The sequence below is a fragment of the Papio anubis genome, chromosome 16 (assembly GCF_008728515.1).
Source record: "Papio anubis isolate 15944 chromosome 16, Panubis1.0, whole genome shotgun sequence".
NCBI lineage: Eukaryota > Metazoa > Chordata > Mammalia > Primates > Cercopithecidae > Papio > Papio anubis.
In genome coordinates, this window is record NC_044991.1 from 7060695 (window position 1) to 7074443 (window position 13749).

General features: G+C 42.2%; 1 protein-coding gene across 7 annotated transcripts in view; it reads left to right on the plus strand.

Moving 5' to 3' along the window:
* The window catches only part of EFCAB6 (EF-hand calcium binding domain 6), a 306691-nt gene that overhangs the window by 227388 nt on the left and 65554 nt on the right, over positions 1-13749 (plus strand). For all 7 annotated transcript variants that reach the window (XM_003905667.4, XM_031656221.1, XM_021921653.2 and 4 more), the window contains one exon: positions 4472-4666. In XM_003905667.4, the coding sequence (XP_003905716.2) occupies positions 4472-4666 (195 nt within the window). The remainder of the gene's footprint in view (positions 1-4471; positions 4667-13749) is intronic.

The following is a 13749-nucleotide window of genomic DNA, read 5'->3' on the forward strand; positions in this document are numbered from 1 at the left end:
AGAACCTACTTGGTGCCTGGCTGGTGGAACCTCTGAACAGGGAGCCTCAAGAAGGGAAAGGGTTTTAGAAGGTTGAATGATCAAGATTATTAGCTCAGAAATGGGAAGATTCAGTGGGATGTGATGTCAGAGGTTGACTTTTAGAAGTACTGAATACAAAGACGTTCGACTTGGAAATGTGCTAGCCAGGTGGACTCTAAGCTCAACATGAAGACCCTTTCAGTGATTAAAGCCATCTGGGACCCCGGCAGGCAGTCCTTGAAGGAAGTGTGGTTCTCATGTCTGGCATGTCTTTGTCTAAGGCTAGACAAAGCTCTAGAAGTAAAGAAGACATCTAGACAAAGTAAAGAAGGCTAGCCTCCTTCTTACTGGGGAGTGTAATGGGTGGATTTTGGCTCTTGATGGGTACTGGGGCAGATAGTGTCTGATCTTCTGCGATTCCACCAGAACTTACTGAATATGCCCCTTTAAGCATGTTCAGCTTCAGCAATTGGACACTGTATTAGTCTATTCTCATGCTGCTGTAAAGAAATACCTGAGACTGGGTAATGTATAAAGAAAAGAGGTTTAATCGGCTCACTGTTCCACAGGTTGTACAGGAAACATGATGCTGGTGTCTGCTCAGCTTCTGGGGAGGCCTCAGGAAACTTACAATCATGGTGGAATGAAAAAAAGGGAGCCAGCGCTTCATGTAGCCAGAGCAGGATGAAGGTGGTGGGGGGTGCCACACACTTTCAAACATTCAGATCTCATGAGAACTCACTATCACGAGAACAGCACAATGAGGATGGTGCTAAACCACTCATGAAGGATCCAGTCACCTCCCACTAGGCCCCATCTCCAACACTGGGGATTACAATTTGACATGAGATTTGGGTGGGGACACAAATCCAAACCATATCAGGCACTTTCATTTCTAAAGAGCAGTTATTTGAGTCATCAGACCTCCCTCCAAGATGGCACCTGAGAGAATTCCTTGTGTCCCCATCTGCATGAGGTGCTGTGTCTGCCTCTGCTGCCTAGCCTAGGCCATCAACAGGGCTTCCACCACACCTCCTCATTCTGCCCTATAACTCTAGGGACAGTGGCATGTGAAGATACTTCTGAAATGTATGTGAGAATTAAGTGCCTAAACTGAGCATAAAGGACTAAGACATTCTCAGCAAAGCAGACCAATCAATGTGAACATATTCAAATTATGTGTACAATTGAATTGCTGTGTGTACAATAAATGGGCAGAGTAATGTGATTGTATCATAAATGAGTGGCCATCACCATCCACAAATGTGAGTTTTTGTGGGTCCTCTGTTTATGTGCACATTTTTTCCTGGCACATCTGTTGCTGAACCATTTGAAAATTCAACATTTATAGGCAAGTTGGTTTTTTAAAATGTTACACAAAGGACAATACAATGAACGGTGAGGTTATGTAAGCTGAATTAGCTTACTTATTAATCACATTCACAACAATATTTTAGTTGCAGTTGTGCAATCTAGTCTTCTGTTCATTTGGCTGAGAATAGAATGTTTCTGATCTTTGTTAATGAAGTATTAAGAATGCCTTTTCATTCAGTTCTAGTGTCATGATGGAAAGTTTGTTGTTGGTAAGCCCTTGAGCACAGCACACCAGGAGGGCAGTCCTTCCTTAGAAATGCACTCCCTTCACTTTTCTTAGCCCAGCAGCCATGAATGGATAACGTAGCTCATGCAAAGTGTGTTGCTGGATGCTGTGAATTTGTAAAAAATGAATAAACCATAGTTTCTCCTCAAGAAACCTGCCATCTAGTAGGCAGATACGACATGGACCTAGGAACTGGATGGAGGCAGGATGTGGGAGAAATTTTGAGTGGCACAGAGCAGTTGCAAATGCCAACATGCACTCCCCATGTATCCGCATGTGCACTAACCCGTCCAGTCCTCACCGCGCCTTGAGGAGCTCAGAGGAAGGCACAGTCTTGGTTCTTTTGACTTAGGAGGAGAAAGAGGTTTCCAAAAGAGGTGCACTGCTCTCTGGGGGCTGCTTGTCAGGTGGGTAGGCTGTGGACCATTCTGTTAGGAACCCTCCTGTCAGAATGAGGAACCCCTGGGAGCTTTATTCAGAGGGCATCTTGACCAGATTTGTATTATTACATTGCCCTGGTGCCACAAGGCAAGTTAGAGTCCTGATGTAGTTCAAGGAGAGAGGCATGGCCCTGGGATAACCCTAGAAGCTCAAGAAACGGCGGCCCTTCTGCCTCCTAGGTATGTCCATGTGAAATTCAGCTTCCTCCCTGCAGCCATCTTAGCATCGCCAGCAACAGGGAGGCCCCTCCTGGAGGCGCTTGCCCCTGATGGTGCTGCTGAGACCACAACTCTTCCACAGCCACAGGAGAAACCTCGGGAACTGCAGAGCCCACAGGCCACTTTCTGAGGGTGTGTTGTCTTGTTGGGTTTTAAAAACAAAATTCACTGAATAAAGGTGGAAGCGTACTTTTCTGGGTTGCAAAATTAAGGTCATCCTCATAACAGACACCTGAAAAGGTCTGCAGGGGATAAGGAGCTGATGGTCTCAGCAGGAGCTGGGTGGGGCACTGTCCTGAGACCTCAGGTCTAGGACTGCCCGTGACGGCTCCCAGCTGAGGAACTGATCCCGGGAGCAGGAAAGGGCCTTGCCAGGTGAAGAGCCGGTGAGCTGGTGTTTACCTAGAGCCCGCTCTCTGCACGCTGCCTGCGAAGTAGTGGAGGAAGTCATCCAAGGGGGCTTTGCTTACCTTGTCAGGCGGAGTCTGTGTGGAGAATGGGGCGAATGCTGTGTTGAGGCAGCAGGTGCATGGCAGACACATGGCAGAGGAGCAGGGATCTGCAGGGCACAGAAGGCAAGGGAGCCTGGAGAGAGCCCACACGGGCACCTGTGGGGACAGGCCCACATGGCCTTTGGGAAGGGTGGTGGTCTTCCAACTCCTGAGAGCCTCTGCAAGTTTTAACACAAGTGCATGAAGCAACATTTACCCAAACATCTATCTGCTGTCTCTGCTACCCACCACCCCTTCCCCTTGAGGACAAGAATGTGGTCAATAAGGACATTTTCTTTATTGTTAACTCAGCTCAAGCAGTCGTACAGGGCTTAGTGTGTCACAGGCAACTGTGGGTTCCATAGATCCTCCAGGATCTCATCAGTTAACGAGCAGAGCAAAAGGGAGCTCTACCTCTCAAAGGAAAACCGATTGTACTTCTACTCCATCAGACAAATGCCCAAGCAACATCCTGATGGGAGAATTATGCTGGCAACATTGTTTAAATATAGTCTCATTCCTTGTAACTCTGAGTTCATCTGGGGAAAATCACATCTGCAAATGCCATTTTTATCGATTAGATGAGGACCAAGATCTTTCTGTAAAAATAAATGCTTTCTTTCTTTAAAGAAAATTGGCAATTTGCCTTAAAATTTTTATTGAAGTAATTCTATTCTATTTGAACAACGTTGGGAGATAAAAACCCTCCATTATGCCTTTTTTAATGAGTTCTAATTCAGAAAAATCTCAATAATAGAAAATGACATAAAAGGTGCATAGCATAATTCTTATCTTGTTTTCCTCACTGGCCTCTCTCATTGGCTGTACGTAATTGGCATCTCTTCAAAGACAAAATGGGGAATTTTACCATCTTTGAATCAAGTGACATTCACTCATTCGAGTTTTAAGATTGAATATGCCCTTTGAAGAATTTTCTTCTAAACCTTAGCATAGTTCCTCTCACAGGTAAGTATTCAATTTAAAAAACTGGGAACGGGCGAGGTGCAGCAGCTCGCGCCTGTAATCCCAGCACTTTGGGAGGCCGAGGCGGGCGGATCACCTGAGGTCAGGAGTTTGAGATCAGCTTGGCCAACATGGTGAAACCCCGTCTCTACTGAAAATAGAAAAATTAGACGGGCGTGGTGGCCGGCACTGTAATCCCAGCTACTCGGGAGGCCGAGGCAGGAGAATCACTTGAGCATCGGAGACAGAGGTTGTAGTGAGCCCAGCTCGCACCACCGTACTCCAGCCTGGGCCACAGAGTGAGACTCTGTCTCAAAAACAAAACAAAACAAAAAACAACAAAAACACCTGCTAAACATATGGAGGGGTTGACTTTAATTTTCTGTAGTCACAACTGTGTTTGTAATAGAATGACAGGTGAGTGGCTTTGGTTGCTCTCTCTCCGGGCAGGCCATGTGTGCATGTGTGGCGTGACCATCCTGAATGCTGATGTGCCTGTGAGTCACCTGGGGTCCTTGTTAACATGCGGATGCCGATCGGATCAGGAGTGCAGCCTGAACTGCATTTCCAGCTCTGCCAGGCAGGGCTGGTGCCGCTGGTCCACAGCGGGGGCTCTGAGTGGTGAGGGATGGAAGATGATCTCCTCATGGATGGTGCAGGCATTTTCCAAACCCTGAGCAGCAGCACCTTAGTGGCTACTGAGAAGTGCTTTCTGTTTCTGTTTTTGTTTTTTTAAGCTATGACACCGAGGGAAAAGGGCACATTACTTACCAGGAATTTTTACAGAAGTTGGGTGTTAACTATTCACCTGCTGTCCATCGGCCCTGCGCAGGGGATTATTTCAACTTCATGGGGCATTTTACGAAGCCACAGCAGCTACAGGAAGAGATGAAGGAGCTGCAGCAGAGCACAGAGAAGGCCGTGGCAGCCAGGTGAGTGAGGAAGGACCACAGGGCCATCATCTGGAAGTCCCCTTTTACATCTGGCCTCACAGCACAAGTTATTTTAAAATGGTATCTTCCCATGCTGGCAAAGTTACAGGGCAATGATCATGCTTGTTCACTGCTGTCGATTCTAGAAATTGGTGCGAAGTCAAAGAGTAGTTGAAAAGCTATAGCCCATTCCATCTTACCAGTCACAATCTTATATCATCCATCATATTTATGGGTCACCCTTGAAAATGTTCCTTTTAGGTTGTGGATGGCGTATTGCCTGGCCACTCCCTTGGCCCAACTAGAATGCAGGCTCCATGGGAATGTCTGTCACTTTACCTGGTGTCTGGCACCGAACAGGCACCCAGTAATATCTGTTGAATGAATAAAGGAAAGAGCCAGACATATCCTTTAACTCACACTTCTACTTTCAGGACTTTATCCCCAAGAAATAATTCAGAATAAGCCAACAGCTTAGCAACTGGAAAGGGTGACCTGCAGTGTGTCTTTTTTTTTTTTTTTTTTTTTTGAGATAGAATCTTGCTCTGTCTCCCAGGCTAGAATGCAATGGCACTATCTCAGCTCACTGCAACCTCCACCTCCAGGGTTCAAACGATTCTCCTGACTCAGGCTCCTGAGTAACTGGGAATACAGGCACACGCCACCACGACCAGCTAATTTTTGTATTTTTAGTAGAGGTGAGGTTTCGCCATGTTGGTCAGGCTGGTCTTGAACTCCTGACCTCAAGTGATCCATCTGCCTCGGCCTCCCAAAGTGCAGTGTGTCTTTAACAGCAAAACGACAACAAAGGGAATACCTTCCAATCCCAAATTAGTGCACTGGCTTAGCAAAGAGCAGCCTGAAAGAGCATGAAATTGCCCATGCCTGCTGCGGCCACTGTGGAAGAACACGGAAACGTTTGTGTAAAGGGCTAATAGGCAGTTAGGTGTTGGGCAGTATGTGTACCGTGAATGGAACAATATCAAATGTAGGAGCAGGTGCACAGGACCAGAAGATGCTGTGCAGAAGGTACCCCACTGGATTTGGATGGTGGGAGCATACATGATTCTTTTCCATTTTTTAAAACTGATATTTAATAGTTGTGCATATTTCGAGTGTATGTGTGATATTTTGATACTTGTATACAACGTGTAATGATCAAATCAGGGTAATTGGGATATCCATCTCAAACCTTTATCTTTCTATAAATTCTACAAATCTTCTCTTCTAGCTATATTTTTTTAAAATTTTGTGGGTACATAATAGGATCATATATTTATGGTTACATGAGATACCCTGACACAGGCATGCAATGTGTAATAATCACTTCAGGGTAAATGGGGAACCCATCACCTCAAGCATTTATCATTTGTGCTACAAACAATCCAATTATACTCTTTTAGATATTTTTAAATCTAGCTACTTTGAAGTATACAATAAAATTTTTATGTATTTCAATATAACATTTTATTGTTATATAATTGTATATAATTGTATATAACAATAAAATTATTGTTAACTATAATTTCCCTACTGTACTATCAAATACTAGAATTTATTTTTTCTATTAAATTGTATTTTTGTACCCCTTACCCAGCTTCTCTTATCTTTCCCCTCCCAACCCTTCCCTTCCCAGCCTCTGATAACCTCTGGTAAATTAGCCTCTGGTAATTTACTCTCTACCTGCATGAGATCAACCATTTTTTTTGTTTTTGTTTTTGTTTTTTTAAGACAGTGTCTCACTTTCATCACCCAGGCTGGAGTGCAGTGGGTGAGGCTCACTGCAGCCTCAACTTTCCAGGCTCACTTTGTGATCCTCCCACCTCAGCCTCCTGAGTAGCTGGGACTACCAGTGCACACCACCACACCTAGCGCATTTTTGTATTTTTAGCAGAGATGGGGCTTCACCATGTTGCCCAGGCTGGTCTCAAACTCCTGAGCTCACCCACCCACCTCAGCCTCCCAAAGGGCTGGTATGACAGGTGTGAGCCACTGTGCCTGGCTGAGATCAACTTTTTAAACTCCCACATATGAGTGAGAACGTGTGATATTTGTCTTTCTGTGCCTGGCTTATTTCACTTCACATAATGATGTCTGGTTCCGTCCATGTTGCTGTGAATGACAATTTTCTGCTTTTTTATGGCTAAATGATGTTCCATTGAGTATGTGTGCCACATTTTCTTCATTCATCTGGTGATGGATACTTGGGTTGATTTCAGATCTTGGCTATTGTGAGCAGCGCTGCAATAAACATGGAAATGCAGACATCTTTTTGATATACTGATTTCCTTTCTTTTGGAGAAATACTCAGCAGTATTCTAGAATTTCTGGATCATATGGTAGTTGTGTTTTTAGTTTTCTGGGTAATCTCCGTACTGTGTTTCATAGTATCATGCATTGCCACCAACAGTGGATGAGTGTTCCACTTTCTCTGCATCTTCACCAGCCCTTCTGTTTTGTCTTTTTGATGATAGATATTCTAACTGGGATGAGATGATATCTCATTGTGGTTTTAACTTGCGTTTCCCTGATGATCAGTGACCTTGAGCATTTTTCTCATACGCCTTAGCCACTTTATATGTCCTCTTTTGAGAAATGTCTATTCAGGTATTTTGGCCATTTTCGAATCAGGTTATTTCTTTTCATGTTGTTGAGTTGTTGGAGTTCCTTATATATTCTGGTTATTAATCCCTTGTCAGAAGGGGAGTTTGTAAATACCTTCTCCGACTCAGTAGGTTGCCTCTTCACTTTGTTCCCTTCATGGTGCAGTAGCTTTTCAGCTTGATGTAATCCCATTTGTTTGTTTTTCCTTTTGTTGCCTGTGCTTTTGAGGTCTTATCCAAAAAATATTTGCCCTGACCAATGTCCTGTAGCATTTCCTGCAATGTTTTATTCTAGTAGTTTCATAGTTTATGGTCTTACATTTAAGTTTTTAATCCATTTTGAGTTGATTTTTGTCTATGTTGTAAGATGGGGATGCAGTTTCATTCCTCTGCATGTGGATATTCATTTTTCCCAGCACCATTTATTAAAGAGACTTTTCTTTCCCCAGTGTGTGTTCTCAGTGCCTTTGACAAAAATGAATTTGCTGTAAGTGCATGGATTTACTTCTGGCTTCTCTACTCTGTTCCATTGTTCTATGTGTCTGCTTTTATGCCAGTACAATGCTATTTTAGTAAATATAACTTTGTAGTATAATTTGAAATCAGGTAGCGTGATGCCTCTAGCTTTGTTCTTTTTGCTTAGGATTGCTTTAGCTAATTGGAGTCTTTTGTGGTTCCATATGAATTTTAGGATTGTTTTTTCTATTTCTGTGAAGAATGTCATTTGATACTTTGGTAGGGATTGCTTGAATTAGTAGATCGCTTTGGATAGTATAGACATTTTAACAATATTAATTCTTTCAATCCATGAGCAAAGAATATCATTTCATTTTTACTTGTGTCCTCCTCAATTTCTTTCATCAGTGTTTCACAGTTTTCTCTATATAGATCTTTCATTTCTTTGGTTCAGCTGATTTCTAGGTATTTTATATTCTTTGTAGATGTTGTAAATGGGATTGCTTTATTTATTTCTTTTTTGGATTGATCACTGTTAACATATAGAAATGCTACTAATTTTTGTGTACTGATTTTGTATCCTGCAACTTTACTGCATTTGTTTATCAGTGCTAGGAATTTTTTGGTGGAGTCTTTAGGTTTTTTTTTAAATATAAGATCATGTCATCTGCAAACAAGGCTATTTTGACTTCTTCCTTTCCAATTTGGATGCCCTTTATTTCTTTCTCTTGCCTAATTGCTCAGGTTAGGACTTCCAGTACTATGTTGAATAGAAGTGGTAAAAGTGGGCATCCTGTCTTATTCCAGATCTTAGTGTAAAGACGTTCAGCTTTTCCCTGGTTAGTATCATATTAGCTTTGAGTTTGTCAAATATGGCCTGTATAGTGTTGAGGTATTTTACTTCTGTATTCATTGTGAGGAGAGTTTTTATCGTGAAAGGATGTTGAATTTTATAAAGTGCTTTTTCAGCATCTGTTGAAATTATCATGTAATTTTGTCCTTTATTCTGTTAATGTAAAGTATCACATTTATTAATTTGTATATGTTGAACCATCCTTGCATCCCTGGGATGAATTCCACTTGGTCATGGTGAATGATCCTTTTAATGTGTTGTTGAATTTGGTTTGCTAGTATTTTGTTGAGGATTTTTACATGTATGTTCATCAGGAATTTTGGCCTGTAGTTTTCTTTTTGGGTAGTGTTCTTGTTTGCTTAGGGTATCGGGATATTACTGGCCTTATAGAATGAGTTTGCAAGTATTTGCTACTCTTCAATTTTTTGAAAAAGTTTGGGTAGAGCTGGTATTAGTTCTTCTCTAAATGTTTGGAAGATTTTAGCAGTGAAGCCATCAAGTCCTAGGCTTCTCTTTGATGGGAGACTTTTTATTACTGCTTTGATGTTGTTATTCATTTTTGGTCTGTTCAGATTTTCTACTTTTTCATAGTTCAATCTTGATAGAAATTTATCCACTTCTAGGTTTTCCCATTTGTCAGCATATAGTTTTTCATAGCAGTCTCTAATGATACTTTCTATTTCTGTCATCTCTAACCTTGTAATACTTCCTTTTTTTAATCTCTGATTTAATTCTTTTGGACTTTCTTTTTTTCATAATCTAGCTAAAAGTTTGTCAATTTTATTTATCTTTTCAAAAACCAACTTTTAATTTTGTTGATCTTTTATATTGTTTGAGTCTCAATTTCATTTATTTATGCTCTAATTTTATTTCTTCCTTTCTACTAATCTAGATTTGGATTTTTCTTGCTCTTCTAGTTTCTTGAGGTGCATTGTTAGATTGTTTATGCAAAGTCATTCTATTTTTTTTATGTAGGCGTTTATTGCTATACATGTCCCTCTTAGCCCTGCTTTTGCTGTATCCCATAGATTTTTGGTATGTTGTATTTCCATTTTCATTTGTTTCAATAAAATTTTAATCTTCTTTATTTCTTCATTGACCATTGGTCATTCAGGAGCATGTTGTTTAACTTCTATGTATTTGTACGGTTTCCAAAGTTCCTCTTTTTATCGGTTTCTAGTTTTATTCCATTTCAGAAAAGATACTTGATATTATGTTGACTTTTCCAAATTGGCTGAGACATGTTTTGTGGCCTAACATATGATGTATCCTGGAGAATGATCCATGTGCTGATGAAAAGAATCTGTATTCTGCAGCAGTTGGATGACAGGTCCTATAAATGTCTGTTAGGTCCATTAGACCTAGACCATAGTTTAACTTCATGTTTCTTTGTTGATTTCCTGTCTGGATGATCTACCCATTGCTGAAAGTGGAGTGTTGTCTGCTACTATTATTGTATTGCAGTCTAGCTCTCCTTTTAGATGTATTAACATTTGCTTTATATATTTGGGTGCTTTGGTGTTGGGTGAACATATATTTACTATTGTTATGTCCTGTTGCTGAGTTGATCCCTTTATATTAATAATGACCTTCAGGTCTTTTTAGTTTTTGACTAAAAGTCTGTTTTATCTGATATAAGTATAGCTACTCCTGCTCTTCCTTGGTTTGCATTTGCATTGAATATCTTTTTCCATTTCTTTACTTTCAGTCTATATGTGTCTTTGAGGGAGAAGTGAGTTTCTTATAGGCAGCATATAGTTAGGTCTTGTTTTTTAATCCATACAGCAACTCTTTGTCTACTTTCAAATTTATTTATTTATTTATTTATTTTTTTATTTTTTTGAGACAGAGTCTTGCTCTGTCACCCAGGCTGGAGTGCAGTGGCATGATCTCAGCTCACTGCAGGCTCCACCTCCCAGGTTCATGCCATTCTCCTGCCTCAGCCTTCCGAGTAGCTGGGACTACAGGCACCTGCCACTACGCCTGGCTAATTTTTTAGTATTTTTAGTAGAGATGGGGTTTCACCATGTTAGCCAGGATGGTCTCCATCTCCTGACCTCGTGATTCTCCCACCTCAGCCTCCCAAAGTGCTGGGATTACAGGCGCGAGCCACCATATCCAGCCTACTTTCAAATTTTTTGAGACGGAGTTTCGCTCTTGTTGCCCAGGCTGGAGTGCCGTGGTACAATCTCAGCTCTCTGCAACCTCTGCCTCCCAGGTTCAAGCAATTCTCCTGCCTCAGCCTCCCGAGTAGCTGGGATTAAGGCATGTACCACCACGCCTGGCTACTTTTGTATTTTTAGCAGAGACAGGGGTTCTCCATTTTGGTCAGGCTGGTCTCGAACTCCCGACCTCAGGTGATCCTCCTGCCTCGGCCTCCCAAAGTGCTGGGATTGCAGGCGTGAGCCACCACGCCCAGCTACTCATGTCGTATTTTTAACATTTATAACAGAGAAAAAAATTGGGCTGCATATGATGTGACTACAGCAATGAGACAGATTTTCTTGGCATGATCTCAATCCTTGGTCTCCCATCCACACCCCCTACACATGTGGCTCTTACCTGCTGCTCTATAGCTCTGCCTAGTTCCATCTTGCTCTTACATGTTTGTGAGTCTGTCTCCTGTCTGTCATTTCAAAAGGCAAGATTCACTCTCTGTCCCACCACCTCCCATAGCACCTGAATGAATGAATGAATCTCCAGAGGAACTGAGAATGCCAAGGACACAGGATGAAATGTAATAGCTAAACGGGGTTTAAGAGAAGAGCAGTTTGAGCACACCCCTGAATTACGTCTAAGTTACTGAGTTATGAAGCCTGAAAGCAGAGAATTGAGTTTGTGAAATTCAAAGTAAAATATGCACAAGATTGGTATAAATCAAATATGCCATAAAGCTAATGAAAAAGTGGAATTTATCTTTACTAGACAGGGTTGGCCTCATTACCCGCTCATGTCTTCTCTTCTCTTCTTTCCTGCCACTTGTGAGTAATGAGGCTCTAGGAGAGAAACCGTGCATCCTGGGCACTCCCAGTACACGCTTTCTCTGCCTGTACCTCTGTTCCACACGGAGCATGGGCGTGCAGCTAAAAGAACTGCGAGCTGCAAGACAATGCATTTCAGATCATCAAGCTCAGTTAACTAATTCACTCTCACCCACTCCCCCTTGCCACACCCATGCTCTCTTAGTAAAGAAGACAAATGCATGACCAATTTCGGTTTCCTTGAAAATATCGGCTTGTAAAAATTCCCAAATAACCTTGTCCTTTAGGATGGCCTGTTTTTAAATTTTGCTGTCAGTGGGTCTTTCCAATGAAGATTCAATGTTTCCAGGATTTTTTTTTTTTTTACCTCCTCATCTATACTGACACTCTGATCAGATTGACAGATGTGAGTCATGTTCCATTAAAGTGACCACAATTTTGTATTTGCCTCTGAAATCTAAGGGAATTCATTTTGTTTGGAGTACCCTAAAATACATTTTGAAGATTCAGAAAAATCTTTTTTTCTTTTTGCATTTATTTTCCATGCCTTGCTCTTTTTGCTTGAGTCTGAGTTGAAGATTCAGAATCAGAATAGCAGCAGTAAATGAGCCACATAACACAGGCTCATTGGAAAATGCAAATGAAGAGGTGTGCAATTTTTCAGCAGCACCAGAGTAGGGAGGCCTGTGGCTGTGGCCTGTGTGTGAAGGGCTCTGTGGCTGTCCATTGGCCATAACGGTGCCCCCTTCTGGCCTCTGTCTTGTTGCCCAGACCAGGAACTGGACACAGACCCAGTGCAGCTTTGTCGCTGAGTGTCGGCTGACACCGTTTCTGTTTGGCACTGTGCTGTGATCTGTGCTCTAAACCCTCATTTACTCTGTGCACATATTTACTCAGCAAGGGAAATAATTACCGCCTGGAAACCAGTCCAAGAAACGCTGAATGCTTCAATTTTCTAAAAATATGTATCTCAAAAAAAGTTTGGATTTTTTTTTTCCACCTTCATTTGCTTTCATTTTGAAGAATTAAGTGGAATATAATAGTTGTGATGACGAGTAATCATTCTGCAACATGGGACTGAATTCAATGTACACCTGTAGGGGAATCCAAAATGTTGCTGCTGTTGGTATACATGCACAGAGCGGTTCCTGCAGTCTTTTGTATTAAGTACTCAAATGTCATGGGAGCCCATTCCAAGCTGGAGGCCAGCAAGACAAGGGAGATGATCACCCCAGTGGCTTCAAAGTAAATGCTGCTCTCCACCACCACCCTGAATATTCCCACGGAATCTCGCCTCTCCCAGAGTCCTGATGTTTCTGTTCCTATGGATTATTTTTTCTAGGCATCCTCTCCCACAAATACATACCTGAAGTGGTAGACAATTACCACCAAAGATTTCGTCTCTAGAATTTATAGCACATTCTTTCCCCTGAGGAATTCACGTCTCAGCCCATCAGACAGGCATATTACTCAGTTTGTAAGGAAGACATTTTCAGGGACCTGGGTGAGTTGAAATTATTGAATTTACAGCCAATCCACCATAGATCAAGTGCAAGATTGTTTCTTCTTGAAGATTTCTGCACTTTTTGAGTTCCTTATCTGCAACTTTTTCAAGTTAGGAGAGAATTTTCCCAGACTGAAAATTCAGTGTCTCTGAATCACAGAGACTTGAGATCACACATCCTGCAAGAAAATCAGCCCTGAAGCTGGGAGTGACAGAAAGATGCTGTCTCTGTCTCCCTCACTGTGAGTGAAAGGCCCGGTCTTGTCCTGATTCCGCCCTGGGCTCCCATGCTGTCCTGTTCTTGGCCTAGAAAGTAGGGCTGATGACACCGCCTTGCAGGGCTGAGAGGTCACATGTGAGTGCGTACTTGAGATGGCAGCACGGCCCTTGATTTTTCCATGGATTCACACCATGTGGTGGCTGGTTTGTTTCTTCTTTCTTTCTTTTTTTTTTTCCCAGACAGAGTCTTGCTCTGTTGCCCAGTCTGGAGTACAGTGGCATGATCTCGGCTCACTGCAAACTCTGCCTCCCAGGTTGAAGCGATTCTCCTGCCTCAGCATCTCTAGTAGCTGGGATTACAGATGCCCGCCACCATGCCCGGCTAATTTTTGTGTATTTTTAGGAGAGATGGGGTTTCACCATGTTGGCCAGGCTGGTCCCGAACTCCTGACCTCGTGATCCACCCA